The sequence below is a fragment of the Salmo trutta genome, chromosome 18, assembly GCF_901001165.1.
Source record: "Salmo trutta chromosome 18, fSalTru1.1, whole genome shotgun sequence".
Classification (NCBI taxonomy): domain Eukaryota; kingdom Metazoa; phylum Chordata; class Actinopteri; order Salmoniformes; family Salmonidae; genus Salmo; species Salmo trutta.
Genome location: NC_042974.1, coordinates 28166945 through 28189044, shown reverse-complemented (window position 1 = coordinate 28189044; position 22100 = coordinate 28166945). Strand labels below are relative to the sequence as shown.

General features: G+C 43.4%; 1 protein-coding gene across 4 annotated transcripts in view; it reads left to right on the top strand.

The window, feature by feature from the left end:
* The window catches only part of LOC115153130 (bone morphogenetic protein receptor type-1A), a 75972-nt gene extending 53878 nt beyond the window's left edge, over positions 1 to 22094 (top strand). For 3 of the 4 annotated variants that reach the window (XM_029698217.1, XM_029698215.1, XM_029698216.1), the window contains 10 exons: positions 11754 to 11913; positions 14863 to 14965; positions 15906 to 16005; positions 16138 to 16234; positions 16481 to 16619; positions 16943 to 17135; positions 17395 to 17692; positions 17972 to 18147; positions 19218 to 19348; positions 19629 to 22094. In XM_029698217.1, the coding sequence (XP_029554077.1) occupies positions 11754 to 11913; positions 14863 to 14965; positions 15906 to 16005; positions 16138 to 16234; positions 16481 to 16619; positions 16943 to 17135; positions 17395 to 17692; positions 17972 to 18147; positions 19218 to 19348; positions 19629 to 19754 (1523 nt within the window). In that variant the 3' untranslated portion in view covers positions 19755 to 22094. Of the gene's footprint in view, positions 1 to 11753; positions 11914 to 14862; positions 14966 to 15905; positions 16006 to 16137; positions 16235 to 16480; positions 16620 to 16942; positions 17136 to 17394; positions 17693 to 17971; positions 18148 to 19217; positions 19531 to 19628 lie in introns of those variants that run through there. The other variant, XM_029698218.1, reaches the window with a different exon arrangement.
* Positions 22095 to 22100: the final 6 nt, after the last annotated feature.

The window sequence follows — 22100 nt, the reverse complement described above, 5'->3', positions numbered from 1 at the left end:
TTGCTCTCATACTGCCTTCCCAGCTGGGCCTCCACAGTGACTCACCCAGCAGCCATAAAGCCAACCATGGCCATAAAGATGCAGCGCTCAGGCTCGTAAAAGGTCACCTTTTAACCAGCCAATGAGATGTGAAGGCAAATATCAGGAGTTGATTACTCTGAAAGCAGAGCCTTTGAGCGAGCGCATATACACACACACACACACACACACACACACACACACACACACATACAAGCGAGCTGATAAGAGGAAGGCGAGGCTGGTCCAAGTGTTAGGTAAGATGATTAGTCTCAGAGCGTAGCTCTGAAACAGTTGTGAATTTATGACTGTGTGTTGTTATCATAGAGCCCACGCTATTTTGTTAATTAGTCTCTGTTGACTCTGTCGCCCTTGTCTACCTTGTCCCAGGCATACTGTACAGTGAAACAGTGCCTCTACCCACTGGGCCAGGTTAGCCTCTCTCCTTCCTTCCTCCTTTGTAGCTTAGTCATCGACAGTAGTGACTTGCCGGAGAACCCCCCCCCCCCCACTACAGGAAGCTGTTGAACTGATTGTTGGCGCTCTGGGTTCCTTTTTGCACATTAACCGTTTCCTCTATAGTACTGTCAGCCGTTACAGGGCAAAAACCACTCAACATTCATTGTTCTCCGGAAATAATTCCATCCTACAAGAGGTTTTTTTTTTCTCTACCGCTTTTCTATTTTTTTACACCACACTAGCTGATAAGCGAGGGAGTGTGGGGTCTGGCATATGCCAAGCGTTACGGAGAGAGGGGGCAGGGACAGAGGTGCCCGCTGGGCAATAGGCTGCCAGGGTGGCTGTATAAGGGGCCTGCTATGCCAACTTATGAATGCTCTTTTCAGACTCACTTTTTTTGTTCCAAAGGTGTCAACAAACCAATTAGAATTACACTGTTGTCTCACCAAGGGGAAAAGGTGCATGTTTTATAGGTCTAGTTTTATTTTCTGTTGTTTTCCATGTGTGAGGAGTTTTAATGAGTGCGAGGTTGTAGCAACTTGTTAAATATTTTTCAAGGTACTCAACTGTTGCTGGGTAACAAGGGTTGTTGAATAAACTTCTCAGGAAGTTCTCCAATAGCACTCAAAGAACAGATGTAAGGAAAGGTGGGTCCCCCCCCCCCCACTACGTTTTGGACAAGAGCCTTGTAGTGATTTTAATATGAACAAAATGTATTCGATTTGTGGTGTTGAAATGTGCTGCGGTGACAAGGTTACGGTAACACCTGTCCTGAGAGGAGGAGATTTGGTAACAGCCACTCTCATTTTTCTATTGTCAGCATCACAAACCTGAGGAACAACGTGAGAGGTATAAATATCTGGGTCCTTTGCTACTGTGAAAGTGATGATGGAGCTGAAAGGGGAGCCATCAAATTGGGTGGCTCACTTGTTGTATGACTTATGTAATTGTCAGCTAATACCTCCATACTATTTCTTGCCGACTCACCCACCTCGAGCTGTAATTTAATTTTAGGCAGCTCTCTCCCCGTCCAGATTCATCCCCAAGGTTCGAAAGAAAGGTGACATTGATAGTCTCTGGGGTTAGTTGCTGTGAACTGATGTATATTTTTCTCTCATCTATTTGTCTCTCTCTCACACACGCGCACAAATTTTCTCCCGCCTGAGATTTTAGTGGTGGGCATGTTTTTGGGCATATTTTAGTTTCTGTGTTTATGCAGATTAGTGATACGCAGGTTGACTCATAACCCACAGTCCCGCGGTTATATCTGTGGGGCTGGTTTAACCTCTTAGTGCTAGGGGGCAGTATTTTCACGGCCGGATGAAAAACGTACCCAATTTAAACAGGTTACTACTCTGTCCCAGAAACTAGAATATGCATATTATTAGTAGATTTGGATAGAAAATACTCTGGAGTTTCTAAAACTGTTTGAATGGTGTCTGAGTATAACAGAACTCATATGGCAGGCAAAAACCTGAGAAAAAGTCAGGCAGGAAGTGGGAAGTCTGGCGCTTGTAGTCCTTTCAAGTGATTGCCTTGACTGTAAACAGTGACTTAGGGTTCATTTTGCACTTCCTAAAGCTTCCACTAGATGTCAGCAGTCTTTAGAACGGTGTTTGAAGATTCTATGGTGAATTTGAAGGGAATACCAGCTGTGGTAAACTGGTGTCCTATTATAAGGCATGGGCTCAAGTCACGCGCAATGACTTGGGAGCGAGCTGAGTTCATATTCACTCCTAAAGAGAACGGATAGGTCCGGTTGGAATTTTATTCAAGGTATATGATAAAAACAACCTAAAGATTGATTCTGTACATCGTTTGGCATGTTTCTACAAACTGTAGTATAACTTTGACTTTTCGTCTGGACTAAATAAGCACGCGCGTAGTGGATTTGGATAGTGAACCTAACACGCGAACAAAATTTATTATTTGGAAATAAATATGAACTTTATCGAACATTTATTGTGGAGCTGGGATTCCTGGGAGTGCCTTCTGATGAAGATAATCAAAGGTACGTGAATATTTCTAATGTAATTTCTTAGTTTTATTGACTCCAAGATGGCGGGTTTCTGTTTGCTAGTTGTTAGTGTCATCTGGGCTGTACTCAGATTATTGCAAATTGTGCTTTCGCCGTGAACCTTTTTTGAAATCTGACAAAGCGATTACATTTAGGAGAAGTGTATCTATAATTCTGTGCATAACACTTCTATATTGATCAATGTTTACGATGAGAATGTACGTACCATGTGTGCTCATTGTGCTCATTCACTGGAGGGTTTGGAGGGAAAACATTTCTCAGCATTACGCGCCAATATAAAATGCTGTTTTTGGATATAAATATTAACTTTATCGAGCAAAACATACACGTATTGTGTAACATAATGTCCTAGGAGTGTCATCTGATGAAGATCGTCAAAGGTTAGTGCTTCATTTAGCTGTGTTTTGGGTTTTTGTGATGCATCTAGTTGCTTGGAAAATGGCTGTGTGGTGTTTCTTGTGAAGTTTATTTCCTAACATAATCTAATTTTATGCTTTCGCCGTAAAGCCTTTTTGAAATCGGACAATGTGGTTATATAAACTTCTCGTTAATCTTTTAAAATGGTGTAAAATAGTTAATTGTTTGAGAAAATGGAATTATGAGATTGTTTTTAAATTTGGCGCTCTGATTTTCCACTGGCTGTTGTCAAAATCAATCCCGTTAACGGGATGAGAACGGGAAGGGGTCACCAACAGGTTTGAAGGTCATGAAATATTGTGTGGATAAAGGGTGGTGGGTGTCGGCAGGATGAATAAAGAGAAAATTATGCCTTTTTAAAAATGTATAATTCTTGTGCAATTTAACCTTTCTAGGGTATGTGGGACGAAATCGTCCCACCTACTCAACAGCCAGTGGAATCCCGTGGCGCGTTATTCAAATACCTTAGAAATGCTATTACTTCAATTTCTCAAACATATGACTATTTTACACCATTTTAAAGACAAGACTCTCGTTAATCTAACCACACTGTCCGATTTCAAAAAAGCTCTACAACGAAAGCAAAACATTAGATTATGTCAGCAGAGTACCCAGCCAGAAATAATCAGACACCCATTTTTCAAGCTAGCATATGTCACATAAACCCAAACCACAGCTAAATGCAGCACAAACCTTTGATCTTCATCAGATGACACTCCTAGGACATTATGTTATACAATACATGCATGTTTTGTTCAATCAAGTTCATATTTATATCAAAAACCAGCTTTTTACATTAGCATGTGACGTTCAGAACTAGCATACCCACCGCAAACTTCCAGTGAATTTACGGGGGGTATGCTAATAACATAACAATTATTTTAAGAATTATAGATACAGAACTCCTTTATGCAATCGCTATGTCCGATTTTAAAATGGCTTTTCAGCAAAAGCACATTTTGCAATATTCTGAGTAGATAGCCCAGCCATCACGGGCTAGCTATTTTGACACCCACCAAGTTTGGCCCTCACCAAACTCCGATTTACTATTAGAAAAATTTGATTGGTTTGGTTCAAAATAATCCATAGTTATGTTCAAATATCCTCTGTTATGTTCGTGCGTTCAAGACACTATCCGAAGGGTGACGCGTTTCGTGACAAAAATATTCTAAATATTCCATTACCGTACTTCGAAGCATGTCAACCGCTGTTTAAAATAAATTTTTATGCGATTTTTCTCGTAAAAAAAGTGATAATATTCTGACCGGGAAACCCTGTTTTCGTTCAAAGACGAAAAAATAAAGACACGGTGTCGCCTCGTGCACGCGCCCCAGTCTCATTGTTCTCTGATCGACCACTATCCAAATGCGCTACTGTTTTTCATCATCATTCACCGTTTTGACGCCTTCTGAGAGCCTATGGGAGCCGTAGGAAGTGTCACGTTACAGCAGAGATCCTCAGTTTTCAATAAAGAGGGTGTAGAAGCCCAAGAAATGGTCAGAGAGGGCACTTCCTGTAAGGAATCTTCTCAGATTTTTGCCTGCCATATGGGTTCTGTTATACTCACAGACACCATTCAAACAGTTTTAGAAACTTTAGGGTGTTTTCTATCCAAAGCTAATAATTATATGCATATTCTAGTTTCTGGGCAGTAGTAATAACCAGATTAAATCGGGTACGTTTTTTATCCGGCCGTGCAAATACTGCCCCCTACCCTAGAGAGGTTAAATCTATATATATATTTTTCTTTAATTATTTTAGGCTATCTAGCATTAGTGTGTTAGGCTTTAGGGCCTAACTGTATGTGCGCCGGCAAAAAGGACAATGTTGGAGTTTAATTCAATAAGAGAAAAGGTTCGAAATCGAGAGGGGGGGAAAAGAGAGAATGAAGGGCCAAAAAATGTATGCTTGGGAAAGATTTGGTGAAGCGGTAAAAGAGGATGATCAAATTGTGTGTCGCATGGTTCGAATAGAACAGGCATAGACCTTACAGTGAAATGCTTGCTTACTTACAAGCCCTTAACCTGTCTGGGCGAGGTGGAATCTCGTCGCGCGAAATGCAAAACCTCATAAATGCTATAACTTAAATTTCTCAAACATATGACTATTTTATAGATACACCTCTCCTGAATCGAACCACGTTGTCCGATTTCAAAAAGGCTTTACAGCAAAAGCAAAACATTAGATTATGTTAGGAGAGTACCCTGCAAAAAAAAATCACACTGCCATTTTCAAAGCAACTAGATGCATCACAAATACCCAAAACACAGCTAAATGCAGCACTAACCTTTGACAATCTTCATTAGATGACACTCCTAGGACATCATGTTACACAATACATGCATTTTTTGTTCAATAAAGTTCATATTTATATATAAAAACAGCATTTTACATCGGCGCGTGACGTTCAGAAAATATTTTCCCTCAAATGCTTCCGGTGAATCAGCGCTACAATTTCAAAATTACTATTCGAAAACATTGTTAAAATGTAATATTGTCATTCAAAGAATTATAGATTAACATTTTGTGAATGCAACCGCATTGCCAGATTTAAAAATAACTTTACTGGGAAATCCCACTTTGCAATAAACGACGTGGTATGCAAAGAAAAATAGGCTAGGCGATACATATTAGCGCCATCTTGGAACCATCTAATATCAAATAAACTATTGTAAATATTCCCTTACCTTTGATTATCTTCATCAGAAGGCACTTCCAGGAATCCCAGGTCCACAAAAATTTAGTTTTGTTCAAACAAGTTAATTTATGTCCCAATAGTTCCTTCTTGTTAGCGCGTTCCGAAGGCTACTCATAATGTACTGAAGCGCACGGGACTTGTCGTCACGAATGTGCAAAAAAATATATATTTACGTTCGTTCAAACATGTCAAACGTTGTATAACATAAATCTTTAGGGCCTTTTTCAACCAGAGCTTCAATAATATTCAAGGCGGACGATTGCATTGTCTTACTAAACGTTTCGGAACAAAAGGGTTCCCATGGGCACCCGCGTCATAGTAGTAATGGCCCTCCCCCTGTGACCAACTTCCCAAGCCTCTCTTTGGGTCAGTTTCTACCATAGAAGACTCAAACCACTTTGTAAAGACTGTTGACATATAGTGGAAGCCTTAGGAAGTGCTAAATGATTAAGTCCCTGTGTGTTTCAATGGCAAAGGCTTGAAGTGATTCCACAAATCAGATTTCCACTTCCTGTTAGGATTTGTCTCAGGGTTTTGACTGCCATAAGAGTTCTGTTATACTCACAGACATCATTCAAACAGTTTTAGAAACTTTAGTGTTTTCTATCCAAATCTACTAATTATATGCATATTCTAGTTACTGAGCAGGAGTAGTAACCAGATTAAATCGGGTACGTTTTTATCCGGCCGTGCAAATACTGCCCCCTATCCCCAACAGGTTTTAACCAACAATGCAGTTTTAAGAAAATGGAGTTAAGAAAATATTTACAAAATAAACTAAAGTAAAAAAAAAAAAATGTAACCACAAAATAACAATGAGACTATATACCGGGGGTATTGGTTACTGAGTCAAGGTTAGTCGGTCATTTGTACATGTAGGTAGGGGTAAAGTGACTATGCATAGATGATAAACAGCAAGTAGCAGCAGTGTAAAAACATAAGAGGGGGGGTCAATGCAAATTGTCCTGGTTGCCATTTTATTAATTATTCAGCAGTCTTATGGCTTGGGGGTAGAAGCTGTTAAGGAGCCCTTTGGACATAGACTTGGCGCTCCGGTACTACTTGCCATGCAGTAGCAGAGAGAACAGTCTATGGCTTGGGTGACTGGAGTCTTTGACAATGTTTTGGGCCTTTCTCTGACACCGCCTAGTTTATAGGTCCTGGATGGCAGGAAGCTTGGCCCCAGTGATGTACTGGGCCATATGCACTACCCTCTGTAGCACCACTACAGCCCTGTCGACGTGAATAGGGGACGTGTTTGGCCCTCCTTTTCCTGTAGTCCACGATCATTTCCTTTGTCTTGCTCACGTTGGGGGAGAGGTTGTTTTCCTGGCACCACACTGCCAGGTCTCTGACCTCCTCCCTATAGGCAGTCTCATCGTTGTTGGTGATCAGGCCTACCACCGTTGTGTCGTCAGCAAATTTAATGATGGTGTTGGAGTCGTGCTTGGCCATGCAGTCGTGGGTGAACAGGGAGTACAGGGGGACTAAGCATGCACCCCTGGGGGGCCCCTGTGTTGAGGCTCAGCACAGCAGATGTTGCATACCCTTACCACCAGGGGGGCGGCACGTCAGGAAGTCCAGGATCCAGTTGCAGAGGGAGGTATTTAGTCCCAGGGTCCATAGCTTAGTGATGAGCTTTGTGGGCACTATGGTTTTGAACACTGGGCTGTGGTCAATGAGCAGCATTATCACAGAGGTGTTCCTTTTGTGGTAAAGGGCAGTGTGGAGTGCAATTGAGATTGCGTCATCTGTGAATCTGTTTGGGCGGTATGCAAATTGGGGCGGGTCTAGTCACACTGTGAATATACATCCAGGCCGAACGGAAGTCTTATCATAAACATGTTGGGTCGTTTTCACAGCTTTCTATTTCCTTACAAACGGTCAAACTGATGTCCGTTTTGTTGTCATTTTGTCCCCGGTCAAGTTCTTACATCGCTGCTGCTTTTGCGGAGCAACAAAGTTTAGTCTCTGCTCCGTGAAAGAAGCGCAGGGATGACCGAGAACTTTATGGACGTCAACTAGATTGAAGCATTCATTCCATCGATTTCTGACATTCTGGTGAGCGAGGGTTTATTTAGTCTTCTAGGGCAATGACAGAAGAGAAGCTGCGTGTATCTAATTATAGACAAGTTAACTACAAATAGCCTACCAAAATGTCGGAAATTATAAGAAACATATCTAAATCCGGCAAAGAAAATCCTGCAACCCCTGTCAAAAAACCGTTCCACCGTTCCTGACTGTAGCCTACAGCACATTTTCTATGATAGCAGGTTAGGGTCGGTTGCGGTGTCTCAGATTTTCACTTGATCTCATATAGTCGGTCGGTTGCGGATGGTTTATTAGCAATTTAGGGCGGGTGCAGGTGAACAAACAGCTGACCCGCAAACCACTATCGCAGGTATAGGACATATTACTCGCCTCACCTCCACAGTGGCCCCTGTTGGTAGAACAACCAGTTCAGAACACTGTTTAGATAATGGCACTGCACTCTTATGGCTGGATCTGACAACAACAACAAAAAAATGATCTGCTGCTGGCCCTTTAAGAGCCATGCATTACATTGCCTGTAGATGGGGTGGCTCGTTAGCGTCTGAGTGTGCTGGCCCTTTAAGAGTGCAGCATGTGGCTGACTGGAGATGGAGAGGCTCATTACTGGGCGTGCTCTGCCAGACCTCAGACTCCGCTGTGACTGGCAGCAGAATTAAGCACACATGTGGAGGCAGAGTTAGAGAGAGCAGCAGCCATTTCCAGCCTCACTGACAGCCACTGCTCCCCAGCCAATCACAGGCCTTCTTGTCGAGGGGGAGAGAGGTACTCCGTGTTTTCACTAGCGAGGCCATATAGGAACAAAACGGGCTTTGGGGGGGATTGATGTTGAACTTTAAATCTTGTATTGTCAACATGGCTTTCTCTGTAGACTCCAGTGAGATGGAGAGAGAGGCCTTAAAAGTCCTCACAGCCCCCAGTGACTGAAGTAAAAACGTGTCAGTTTTATGTGGACTATCAGAGGCTTTCATCACCTCATCAAAGCCTCCAGAGCCCCCTGAATCCCCTCCCCCATCACTCAAACATGACTTAAGCCAGTCTAGACCAGGCACAGCTCCCAGAGGGAGAGCGAAGGAGCTGAGAGAGAGGAGGAGAGAGTGTGGGAGGGAGAAAGAGCCATCTACCCATAGCTCTCTGGTTTTTATTTGGGGCCTGGCCCGTTTGATCCGGTTCCAGTCTGCTGTGTGTTTATACGTTTCCACACTGCCTCCCTACACAGCTCTAACATCGCCAAGGGACAGCCCAGCTCAAACTGGGCCCTGGGCCATGCCACCACTTAAGTGTAGTTTATTAGCGGAACAATTTCTGATATGATTTTAAATCTCCTGTGTGTAATATCAATGGCAAGAGGTCTAGACTATCTGCCTCCTTTTCTGAGCTTTATTTCTTTGGGTGTGTGTGAGAGAGAGACCGTGTTTGTGTCGGATGTAGAGCGAAGAAACCGCGAGACTGTGAGTCTATTCCCACCACCCAGGAGAATGTCGGAACTCTGGCGTCATGTAATCTGTGTGTCGTTTTCCCCCTTCACTGATAGAAGGCAGACTTCAAAGCCCCTGGTTCCCAGCTTCCCGAGGCCAGCTCTGCTATCTCACTGTAGGACTGCTCAGGTTTCCATTAGCACTTAATTATTTTCAGGGTGGTGCCGCCGTAACCGGTAGCCCCCGCCACCTTTGTTTGTACAACACATTAGGGTTTGTTCTATGCCCTAGGACCCCAGCTCTAACGATACAGCTATGAGCTCACAACCTCTGCCACAGTGATTTCCCCTCTCACTTGGGCTTCATAAATCTGTCCTAGTGAAATATGCCCTTGACACATTAATGAGGACTGTAGTGAGTCACTTGGCTAGTTGTCTCTCTTCTCTATGCACAGAACATCTTAGTGAAGAAAGTTGTGATCAGCTTTGCTTTAGTTGTTGAAGTGAAATAATATAGAGTTCTAATGGGCATTTATTTTTATTTTGATACAGCTGTTATGTGTTAGTAGAAGTGTTTCGCAATCGTTTTAGTTTAGGATCCCAAAACCAAGTTATGTCTGGCAGGTTTTTTACCTGCCACCCTCTGGGGTTTCAATTACATTTCTTGGAAATTCTCTTGGCTGAAGTACAGTACCTAAAGTGAAGCATTTGTAGAAGTAGTAGTAGTCTATTTCTGCAGTGCAGGCTCGCTGACGTCAGTATGCCAGTGAGTCTCTATGTACGCGATCAGTGTACAAATGAACTGTAAAAAGGAACTGAAGCCCAGCAGAAGCTATTTTATCGCTCCGCTTGCCTTTTTAATGGTCATTTACCAATGGAATTACTCAGAGAATGCAGCCTGAATTTAGAACCTCCAGGACACTGATGTAAAATGAGGGAAATAACCCTGAGAAAGAGTAGAACAACAACTCTGAAGCCAGTTAATGGGGTCTAGGAAAGGAATGCGGCGATGGAGACAACAGCAGCAGGGAGAGAAAAAAACCATCTGCCGTGTTGCTGTCCTGCTGCCGAGACGTTTCAAAGTGTAGGTTTTGCAGGTGATTGGCCCCTCTGCAGACATGTCTGAACTCGAGCAGGCTCGAGTCTCGTCATGCTCCAGAGGAAGTGCCCGCAGCCGCGCCGAGCACCGCACACAGACCTCACTTTGTTCTTTGTGCTCACGAGGCCCACAGCCCAGGTTCACTCTCCTGAGCAGCATGGAGGAGGGAGGGAACTGGGAAAAAGGCAGAGGTGAAAGGACAAGGGGGCTAGGAAAATAAATAGGGGGCAGAGAAATGGGTGGGTGGGGGGGCTGGAAGAGACAGGAGGGGTTAGGACGAGGTGGAAGTCAAGAAGAGCGGGATATGGACAGAGAAGGAAGAGAAGAACAACAGGCAGTAGGACTGGAAAAAAGAGGGCAAGAGATGAAATGACAAGGAAAGTGGGACAGGGCATTGCAGGAGGGCATCGGGGCGGCAGGTAGCCTAGTGGTTAGAGCGTTGGACTAGTAACCGGAAGGTTGCTAGATTGAATCCCCGAGCTGACAAGGTAAACATCTGTTGCTCTGCCCCTGAACAAGGCAGTTAACCCACTGTTCCTAGGCCGTCATTGTAAATAAGAATTTGTTCTTAACTGACTTGCCTAGTTAAATAAAAAAAGGGGAGAGCGAGGAAAAGGGATCAGGAGAAAGGGCATGAGGAGAGGTAGCAGGACTATCAGACTAATAGGAGGATTAACACAGTGAGCTCATACACATTTAATACAACAGAAGATACTTAACCTAAAATTAGTGTGTTGCTCTGTAAAATTTAATTTTCCTGACCTTGTATCCATGGTGCCATGTATCAAATCTTAATGGCTCTGACTGGCTCCTTAATATGTGTAGATTTGTTGCCGATGCCCTTTTCTAGACGCTGTTAATACAGTGCGCTGGCAGTGAGCGCTCGGCTACTTTAACCACTGTAAACTGAGTTTAGCCGTGAACGTTCACTGTGTACTAAACCTTGCCATTTATTAAGAACCACAACATCATAGCCTGCATGAATATTCTATTTTTCCGCCAGTAAAACCACACTGTTTTCAATTTCATATGTAATTGCGATCAGATTGACAACGGTGCTAAAGTTGTGCTGAGAGAACAACAGTCGTTGGCTTGGCCCTTGTATACATTGGTCTGCTCTGCTTACACTCATCCATGTGATGGCCCTGGCTGGACACTAGTACGGAGTATAAATAGCCCTCTGGCCATATATGGATCAGGTTCATCAGATGAGTACCCAATCAGGACCAGAGCAGACCGCTCTCAGATAGAAACTAATATAGAGGGTGGGACAGCACATTAAAAATAACCGTAAGGCTATTGTGTTTACTCTGATTACATAGCCTAGTATTTGACTACTGTAACTCTTCAAACCAGACGTGGTGGAATAAGTAATGTCACACAGTGTATTTATATGTTCTGTATGCCAGACAACGGTGATGCGTGCAGTAAAAACAGATGGAAGGAAAGAATGATGGATTGTGATATTTTTACTGTCATTATAAAACACAACTGTTTTTCTCTCTCTCGCCCTGTCTCTTCTCCTCCCTTTCTGTCTCCCCTCAATCCGTCCATCCAGCTGGTCAGAATCCAGACCACATGCTCCATGGCACCGGGCACAAGCACGAGTCCAGGAAGCCCGGAGACGGGCCCACGGTGGCCCCAGAGGACGCCGCCCGCTTTCTGAGCTGCTACTGCTCGGGCCACTGTCCAGAGGACCACAAAAATAACACCTGCGAGTGAGTGACCAACCACCTCGTTGTACACTCTGTGCTTTCCCAAAGGCCAAATCCTTAAAAACATGCTCCGTAACTTTGGCGACTACTAAGTATACTTTTTAAACCTCCCGCTAGTGATGCACCGATATGATATTTTTGGCCAATACCGATATCCAATATTTTCCTTGACAAAAAACCAGATGCCAATAACCGATATTTTAAGCATTCTAGTACAGTTAAATAGTTAACACACACACATGGACGCAGCGGTCTAAGGCACTGCATCACAGTGCAAGAGGCGTTACTACAGTCCCTGGTTCGAATCCAGGCTGTATCACATCCGGCTGTGATTGGTAGTCCCATAGGGCGGCGCACAATTGGCCCAGCGTCGTCCCTGTTTGGCCGGGGTAGGCCGTCATTGTAAATAAGAATTTGTTCTTAACTGACTTGCCTAGTTAAGTAAAAGTTACACACACACCACACTGACCAAAAAGTTATTTTGTTTGCATTTACGTATGTCCTCATTACCAGTAAAACATAATCAAAACCGTTTTCTTTCACTTGCTGTGCTGTTTCGTTGTTCGTTTGTTCAGTCGTTTCATTCTCAACCATGATTTCTATGGAACACCGTTTGGGTCTTTGCATGTCAAAAAAGATACACGTCAAATAACACTATTTGGAAGGTTGGAATGTTATATAACATCAACAAAAGACAATTTGATAATTTGACAAATCTATTGAAATCACACTGGATGTATTATACTTTAGAATTGCATTGGGGCATACTTATTTCACTGTACAGCCTTACCACATGTCATTGATCCACAATCCATAGGTATCAGTCTTCTCAGTGACACCCAGAGAACATTAGCTTCGTAGCTCTTATTGCGGGACTCTGAATTAACTGTGAATTGAGTCACATTTATTGTCAACTTATGTGTATTGAACACTATTCCAGAGGAAAATGAATACTGCGCGGATGTTTTGGAGTCTGAACTCTGAGGAGGACGTTGGGGAAAAATATATTGGGTATTGAGTAGACTGTTACCCCATTTCATTGATCCCCAATCCTTAGGTAAAGCTGTACAGTGCAATATGAATGTCAATACACACAATAAGCTGACACAGTCCCGTGATAAGAGCTAGAACGCTAATATTTATGTAAACTCCTCAGTTGTGTTCTGTGGGTGTCACTGAGTAGACTGATACCCAATTCCATTGCTTCACATTCCAACCTTGTTTAACATCTAGTCTAAATATGGCATGATTCCACCAATTGTAACCTTCTGCATCACTTTGAAAGCGGTACTTTTATTTTGAAGGCAAACTGCAAATTCCACTATTGTGCCTAATCCTTAATGTGGCTAGCTTCACAACACGCATTACCTGGTCCGGTCAAGCCTCACTAGCCAGATGAAGCTGGCTGGCTGCTTATAACGTTAGCTTTGGGCAACAGGGTTAAGTAAGTAACTAGCTAGCTATTTATTTTTAGGAACTAAAGTTTAATTTCAATAGGCAATCAACAAGTGGCTACCTAGCTAATACGTACTCACAAGGATTCCTAAATCATAGCTAACTCACAAGGATTCCTAAATCATAGCTAAGAATAGTGAAAATGACTGCAGTTTCTACTGGTCATTGATTTCAGGCTGGTTGTATTGGTGCTAGCTAGGTACCAAGCTAAAACTAGCTAGCTACCCCAAAAGTTGCAGTCAAACACATAATGCTTTATTACCAACGTGGTATTGTAAACATATCGATTGTGCCTGGTGTTTGCTTGTTTGCAGACTATTTTGTACAGCGTTGACAGTGCTACTGATAGTAGTGGTGGTGCTTGGCTTGTACATGCAAATTCAGAACACACAACATTCTATAATAGAACTGTGTTATTTGATGTGTCAAATTAAAAGCTTATTTAAAGCGTCAAATAGTGTTATTTGACGTTGATCGTTTTTGACACGCAAAGACCCAATTGGCGTTCCATAGTATGTTGTGACGCTATTACTGTGCAACTCTGGTAGGGCAACATCTGAACAATAGCGCACTTGGTAATGTTAGTGTGTACCCGTGCTCGACCAGTCGCAAAAGCCAACATCACCCACGACAGAGAACGGTTGATTGTCAAGGGCAACGGATTCCATTATCCCGGCGTTAATGGATTTCACCTTTGAGTTGTCTCGCTGAAATGTTCTTATTCTTTCAAATGACTTCTCAACTTGTTGACTGCTCAATCGACACAGTAGACATTGTGGGCTAGGTTAGGAATGCTGTGTTGCACGTGTAGCGCAAAGTTTTACGTGGCGTCATTACGTCATGTACCTACGTTATATAGTTATGCCAGTCAGCTTTTACATCAGTTTTTCACATTGGCATTAAACTAGACATCGATCGGGCCGATACCGATGTTCGCATTTTTAACTAATATCGTCCGATTCCGATATGTTCACCGATATATTGTGCATTCCTACCTCCCGCTTTGGGCTGGATGTGTCAGCGTGTCGTTCGTACATGCAAAATGTATGAGCAGAATTAGGATCTTACCTCGAAATCACTTGTTTGATAGTGACTGTTTTTATGGGAGCTGTCCTGCGCCATTTTCCCTACATTTCCCCCATATGGGCCAGCTCCTAGTAATTTTGAATTCAACAAATGAGCTTCAGGCCCTCGACATATGAGTGACAGCTAGAAAGATGCACATGATACACCCACAGCAGAGCGAGAGAGAGAGGGATGTGACGTGGCGTACATATCTGCAAATATGTGACGTAGTACGCAATTTTCTGGGACCGCTTTTGGTTTGTGAGAGCAACTTTCAGAGCTTTTTGATAAAAGTATACAAAATTACCAGAATCTTTCATTTAGATGTTTGTTCCAACTCTGACTTTTGGGTCTGTGATGAATGGCAGGTTTGGTAAAAAAGCTAACCTAAGTATGTTTGGGAACTGTAGTCATTGAATGTGTATATTGTAGGACGAATGGCCAGTGTTTTGCCATCATCGAGGAGGACGAGAATGGAGAAGCTATTCTGACCTCTGGCTGCATGAAGTATGAAGGCTCACATTTTCAATGCAAGGTAAGAATGTTGTCTGTTTGGAGGGAGCAAGACAAGGACACATGGATGTCAATGATGTCATGTTACATGAATGTCATTATTGAATGTATATGTACACTCAGTAGCAAGTTTAATACCGGGTTGGACACTGCATCCATAACAGCCTGAATTCTTCGGGGCATGGCGTCCAATCACTGCTCAATTGGTGTCAAGGGACTGAACGTGTGCCAGGAGAACATTCTCCACACCACCGCCATCAGCCTGTACCATTGACACCAGGCAGGATGGGTCCATCGACTCTGCTTATGCCAAATCCTGACTGCCATCAGTATGAAGTAACAGGAACCGGGATTCGTCGGATCACGCAATGTTTTTCCACTCCGCAATTGTCCAGGGTTGGTGATCACGTGCCCACTGGAGCAGCTTCTTGTTTTTAGCTGATGGGAGTGGAACCCGGTGTGGTCGTCTACTGCAATAGCCCATCATGACAAGGATCGACGAGTTGTTGTACTGCGTCGTTATTTTTCTGTTTGTGGCATGCCTGTTAGCTTGCACAATTCTTGCCAATCTCCTTCAACCTCTCTCGTCAACGAGCTGTTTCCACCCACAGGACTGCCACTGACTGGGTGTTATTTCAAAAAATTGTCACACAATTCTTGGTAAAACCTAGACACTGTTGTGCGTGAAAAGCCCAGGATGGTGGCCGTTTCTGAGATACTGAGATCCGGCGCACCTGGCACTGCCAATCATACCACCCTCTAACATTCAATCGAACAGTAACAGAATCCCTTGACGCCTTTCTGCCTGCTTTATATAGCAAGCCACTCCCGCTTGACTCACTGTCTGTAGGAGAGACGTTAACTAATAAACTGGCCACCTGAGTCTATAGCAATTATTCATATTTTGTTCTTGTTTAATAATTCCTAAATAACCCTTGTTATGCCAACAAACATTGTTTCAGGATTCGCCCAGGGCTCAGACAAGGCGAACGATCGAATGCTGCGATACAGACTTCTGTAATCGGGACCTGCAGCCCACATTACCTCCCCCAATGGACACTGGTGAGGCTCCGGGCCAACTGTTACTCTACTGTTGGTGTTTACCTCTGTGTAGCGGCTCCACTATGGTATTCTTATACTAGTTTGTCTGGGTCGGAAATTGTATTTGGGGACTCAAATAGTTTTGTTTTGCAGGTTCCTACTTTGGCAGTGCCCATTGGCTGGCTTTCCTTATATCAATGACTGTGTGCTGCTGCACTCTCATCTGCATCACGGTAGTCTGTTACTACAGGTAGGACTGGCTATTACAGTGGACTAGCTAACAGAAAGAGAGAGATTCCAAATGTACTGTCTCTAATATACAGTGACTTGAGTCCTGGTGGTAGAGTACAAATCAACTTTTGGTGCCATTTAAGCATTTCTTTGAGATTAGTCTGTTTCACCTCTTTTCTAATAATGATTTACTTGTTGCCTCACAGCACTTCTTGTTCATATTGTAGCTTTAGCATGTGTACTGATCTGTGTGTGTTCCTGCCAGGTACAAGTGGCAGACGGAGAGGCAGCGGTACCACCGGGACCTGGAGCAGGACGAGGCCTTCATCCCTGTGGGAGAGTCTCTCAAAGACCTCATCAACCAGTCCCAGTCCTCTAGCAGTGGCTCTGGGCTCCCCCTGCTGGTAAGATACCCACATGACACAGGGAGGGGCTTTAGAGCATGTGGCCTGGATGGAAAGCCTTTGGCTATGGAATGTGACTTGTCTGCTTTCCAAGAAAGTGTAACAGCTGTTTTTGTGTTTGTCTTTGGTCATTGCTAGATTATAGTAGGTTCAGTAAAATTGAAAATTATAACGTAACACAACACAGCCTTACAAAGTATTAGCACACATCTTGCTTGAAACGGCGAATATCAAGTGAAGAAAATAACAAATGGGAAAAGTTGTAGTAGTTATGATCTGTGGCACACTTGATGCTCAATGCCTCTCCCTGGTATGTCTTGTAGGTGCAGCGTACCATTGCCAAGCAGATCCAGATGGTACGCCAGATCGGCAAGGGGCGCTACGGCGAGGTGTGGCTGGGCCGCTGGCGGGGAGAGAAGGTGGCCGTCAAGGTGTTCTTCACCCGGGAGGAGGCCAGCTGGTTCAGAGAGACTGAGATTTACCAAACTGTTCTCATGAGGCACGAGAACATACTGGGTAAGCTTCGTTCCTACCACTCGCTTGTAGTAAAGAAGACTGCAGTCTCTGCCTCCATCTAAACCACATACTACCATTTTAAAGTTTTCTTTCTAAAATGGTCTGAATCTAAGTTTTTAATGTAGAGTCTTGATTGACTTGGAGTGATTTTAGGCCTACATTTGCCCTAATACATGAGGTCAACAGTCATGTATCAGGGCAAGGCCTACATCTCAATATAGCACTAAACACCCCTCAACTCTCTTTTCACCCCTCCCAGGGTTCATAGCAGCAGACATCAAGGGTACCGGGACCTTCACGCAGCTCCTCCTCATCACAGACTACCATGAGAACGGCTCCCTGTACGACTACCTGAAGTTCACCACGCTGGACACCCAGAGCCTGCTGCGACTGGCCTACTCCGCTGCCTGTGCCCTGTGCCACCTCCACACGGAGATCTACGGCACCCAGGGCAAGCCGGCCATCGCCCACCGAGACCTCAAGAGCAAGAACATCCTGATGAAGAAAAATGGAACCTGCTGCATCGCTGACCTGGGTCTGGCTGTCAAGTTCAACAGGTAGAATGCTGCTCAGTCATGAATGTTTTAATCAAGGTTGTGTTCATTAGGCACTCAACGTAAGAAAACTGACAGACAGGGAAAGGAGTACCTGAACTTGTCCAATAAGCAACAATCGTTTTGTGATGCAAAACGTTTTGCTACGGTGTGCGCTAATGAATGCGACCCATGTTTTCACTTATGGCTGCTCTTCTAAACAGTGCTGAAGTTTTGTTTCTGGAGCAACTGACCATTTCCCTGTGGATTACTTATGAATTCCTGTTCTTCTCTTGTCGTCAGTGATACCAACGAGGTGGACGTTCCTCTGAGTACGCGGGTTGGGACCCGGAGGTACATGGCCCCTGAGGTGTTGGGCGAGACCCTGAACAAGAACCACTTCCAGGCCTACATCATGGCTGATATATACAGCTACAGCCTCATCATCTGGGAGATGGCCCGCCGCTGTGTAACAGGAGGTATGGGGACACGTGCACGCGTGCTCACACACACCGACAAACGTGTATACACACAGACAACCAAATATAGATGTGTATACGCACACACTCCTTATTGTCATGAATCTACAGGCATTTGTGTACACATTTGATACTGATATTCCAGACCAGTCACCAGGGCCTGAAACTAAAAATGTTTTGGTTAACCAGCCAAAAATCTACCAGTCACTCAGATTTTTTACCAGCCTAAATATTTTTTCTGACAAAATAACAAAACCAAGAACAATAAATGTATTACTAGTCAAAAGTGAGGTGTTATATTGCTAAATATTATTTCATTTTTGTGACCTTAGTCTATGAACCAACATTTTTACAAATGAGGCAATTGTTCAACTGCCCCTTTATGGCAGGAGGTTACCGTGGTAACGAGGGCACATAGCCCCTGGTGACAGTGTGCCTGTCAGATAGAATCTGACTAGAACCCGATGTGTCTTCACTGAAGCAAACTCAAAAATTCAAAAACAACCTAGCATGTGAACAAAACAATGTAAAAAGCCAAGAAACACAAGGACACAGTCTCACTTTAGTAGACTTTCGAATAAATTAGACACATTTTTATGCCTGTTCACAGCGCATCTAAAAATGTATTCTTCAGCTCTTCAATCACAGTGTGCGCTGCTTCCCAGCCAGGCAGTGTTGATGCGCATCCCGCAGCATATACTACAGGATTCGTAGTTCTTTGCGTGATGATTAGCTACCAGCTATGCAACAAAGACAAAAGCTTCTGCAGCATTTATTTAGCTATAAATGGGCGCATACTTGACTTCTATTTTTATTCTCAAATGTGAGTGAAATGCTGTGGAGCCCCGACCACCTGCCAACATGGCTTGTGAAATTAACATATTACACGCCAATGCCAAAAATCTACCCGCGGGTGTTGTTTTTAGGCCCTGCCAATCACTACAGAAAAAAAGAACCCCGATAGGCTTAAGATTTCAACTGGTTATGGAAAGCGCTTCACTGACGGTATGGTTGAACCGGTGTTCTTTTGCGCTTTGCTTACGTGTCACTATCTCCCTCTCCCCTCTCAGGCATAGTGGAGGACCACCAGCTGCCCTACTATGAGATGGTGCCGGCAGAGCCGTCCTTTGAGGACATGCTGGAGGTGGTGTGTGTGAAAGGGCTGCGGCCCACCGTGTCCAACAGGTGGAACGGTGACGAGGTGAGTCCTGATTTATCAGGGCCAATATGGTTTTGCCTGGACGAGACCCTTGAGAAAGAAACTGAAGAGAAGCGCGTAAACACATAAATGAGTAAAGAAGGCAAAGGTTGTCTTTTATCCAGTTGTAGCAGCGGTAACCCATATGAAAGCATTTGCATTTAGTACTTAAAAAAAAAAAAAAATGTAATAAGTAAAAATCTGCCTAGGCAATACTGTGTATTTAGCGGTTATTTAAATTAGACCAAACTCCTAAAGCGGGGTGTGTGTGTTTTCTCCACAGTGTCTGAGAGCCATGCTGAAGCTGATGTCTGAGTGCTGGGCCCACAACCCCGCCTCGCGCCTCACCATCTTACGAGTCAAGAAGACCTTGGCCAAAATGGTAGAATCGCAGGACATCAAGATTTGATCCTTTCCCCCCCCTACATACTCAACACAGCCTGACCTAGAGACAGAACTCTCCAGTGTGTCCTAATGCTGAATGTGTCACCTCTGTTCAGTTGGCAGGGGAGGAGGAACAGAGTATGGGAGAAAAAAGGACCCTGTTATCACAGGGCCTTGGGCATAGAGCCTTAACCTCCATGAGTCTCTATCACCACAACGGACAGATGCTGCTGCCAGAGGCTCTTTCCCTTATTCCCTCCCTGGCCAGAGGAGTTCTTGGTCAACGTGCTGCATTGTATGCTTTCTGTGAAAGTCAAAACATGACATTGTGTGTGGAGGGGGGATGGCATTTTCCTGCTCACATGTTGATGGGCAGAAACGAATATGATGGAGGAACCTTAGAGCCTCACTTCAAACCAAGACACTGCCCTCGCAAGTGTCACCACCTGCCAATTATGTTCAATTTTTGCCTGTAAATGTTTTATGCCAACATTTTTTCTCTTCAGGACAGTCTTCTCCTGCCATATTAAAATGTCTCTCGACTCTTAAGTAGAGTAATTACAAAATAAGGTACTATAATTATATGTGAATTTAATATGTAAATATATTGTATCGATAGAGTCCGTGCCTACTCAAAAAAAAAAAAAAAACAATATGCTGCAATGGTATTCACGTCCAGTGGGCTTCAAACGGGACCTGCTTCGAGAGCTACGAGCAATCCAGACAACCAAGGACGTTGTGAGAGGGGATACCTGACTTGCCTTAAATCAACTTGTCACTGTGCTTCCTACAACAAACCTCAACTCAGTGACTTCTCCCCAAAAAATCTATGTTCTGACACAAAAAAGACGTTTGGTTAAAAAATAATATTTAACGCAAAATTGTATTCAAATGACATTTGTGAATAGGGAGTTTGTGTCCCATCCTGTCTCTATGCTTACCTCTTCTTCATATGTGTTATCTTGTGTATGTTCTGTATGTCTTCTGGGAGGAAAGTTCAGAACACAAAAATTGCATATTTTGGCCCTCATGAACCCTATGCAAAGGTGTGCAGCTTAGAGGGCACACAACAATTAGGCCTTTCTAAAAAATGATTAATCTGACATTTCTGCTGTCCCCACTCCCCGCTGATTCTTGCCCACATTCATAGATCTACGATGAATCCCCGCTCTTCTCTTGCTTTTAATTCCATTTTGAGTTACAGATATATATTTATATATTCATTAAGTGGCCAACTTTCATATTGCCAAACATCATGTGAGCTCAGCCATTGAACTGTACCATTGACTAAGATGGTTGCATTGTGCAGTAATGGGTCTGAGCAATTGATTAGTAATGGTTTGTCTTCCAGGGTCCTACATGTCAGGTTTGTCATAGTGCTCACAAGAAGTCCACATTAGTTCAGAAAATATGCAAAATTTTATTAACTTAAAGTACAATTATATAGCTTACTCAATGCTATGGTAAATGGCATATTTACTTGTGCTAAAAACAACATTTAGTTAGTCAGAGCTGTAATGCCATTGGAGTTTGTTGATCCATCAAGCTTCCTCAGGCTTGTGTGACAGAATTACAGTCAAGTACAGAGGGAACATACAGTAGATGCAACCACTTCTGTTTGTTTTGGGACACATGCAAATATATACATATTTGCAGGTTTCCTCAGTGATGTTATCTGCAGGTCAGTGTAGAGGGTAGAGCAAGCCCATTTATGACCATTTACCACAAGAGGAACTGCATTTCTACATTTAGATCTTCATACTGGTATGAAATGAAAACATAACATCCTTGGCTGAACCACTTGTTCTCAACTCTTTACAGTTTGTTTGTCCGTGTAATGATGACGAGGAAGCGTTGTCACAGATCGTGCCCTTTGTTAACCCTCTTGCATAGGATCCACGTCTTGGCCAGTGTATTCTTAACTCTTTCTTCCCTGCTCCTATTGTGTCTGCCTCTTATCTATCCAATGTTTGCTTTTGCTTCCCTTGTGTCCATACAAATTCATAAAACATATTTTGCAGAGCAGTGCTTTTGGGTTTGCGCACATGTTAAGTGTGCATGTCTGCTGAAATCACGTGCAACCTAGTGTGTCAGGACAGATTCTGTGTGAATTAAGCTAACAGTACATATGGTAGATATTTAAGAAATATTTCACCCAAGCAGTAACTAGTGTTTTCCTCTTTGTAATATGCAAGAAAACCATATAGAATAATCTGTAATATGTACATCTTTAATGTGTTTTTATACAGCATCTGGTTAAAAGGTGCCTTTTTGAGTTTACCAAGGAAAGAAAACGATTCTGTTTCTGTACACAGCCTGTCCAATGTATCAATTTTAAAGTAAATAACCTTATTTTAGTACACAACTTTGT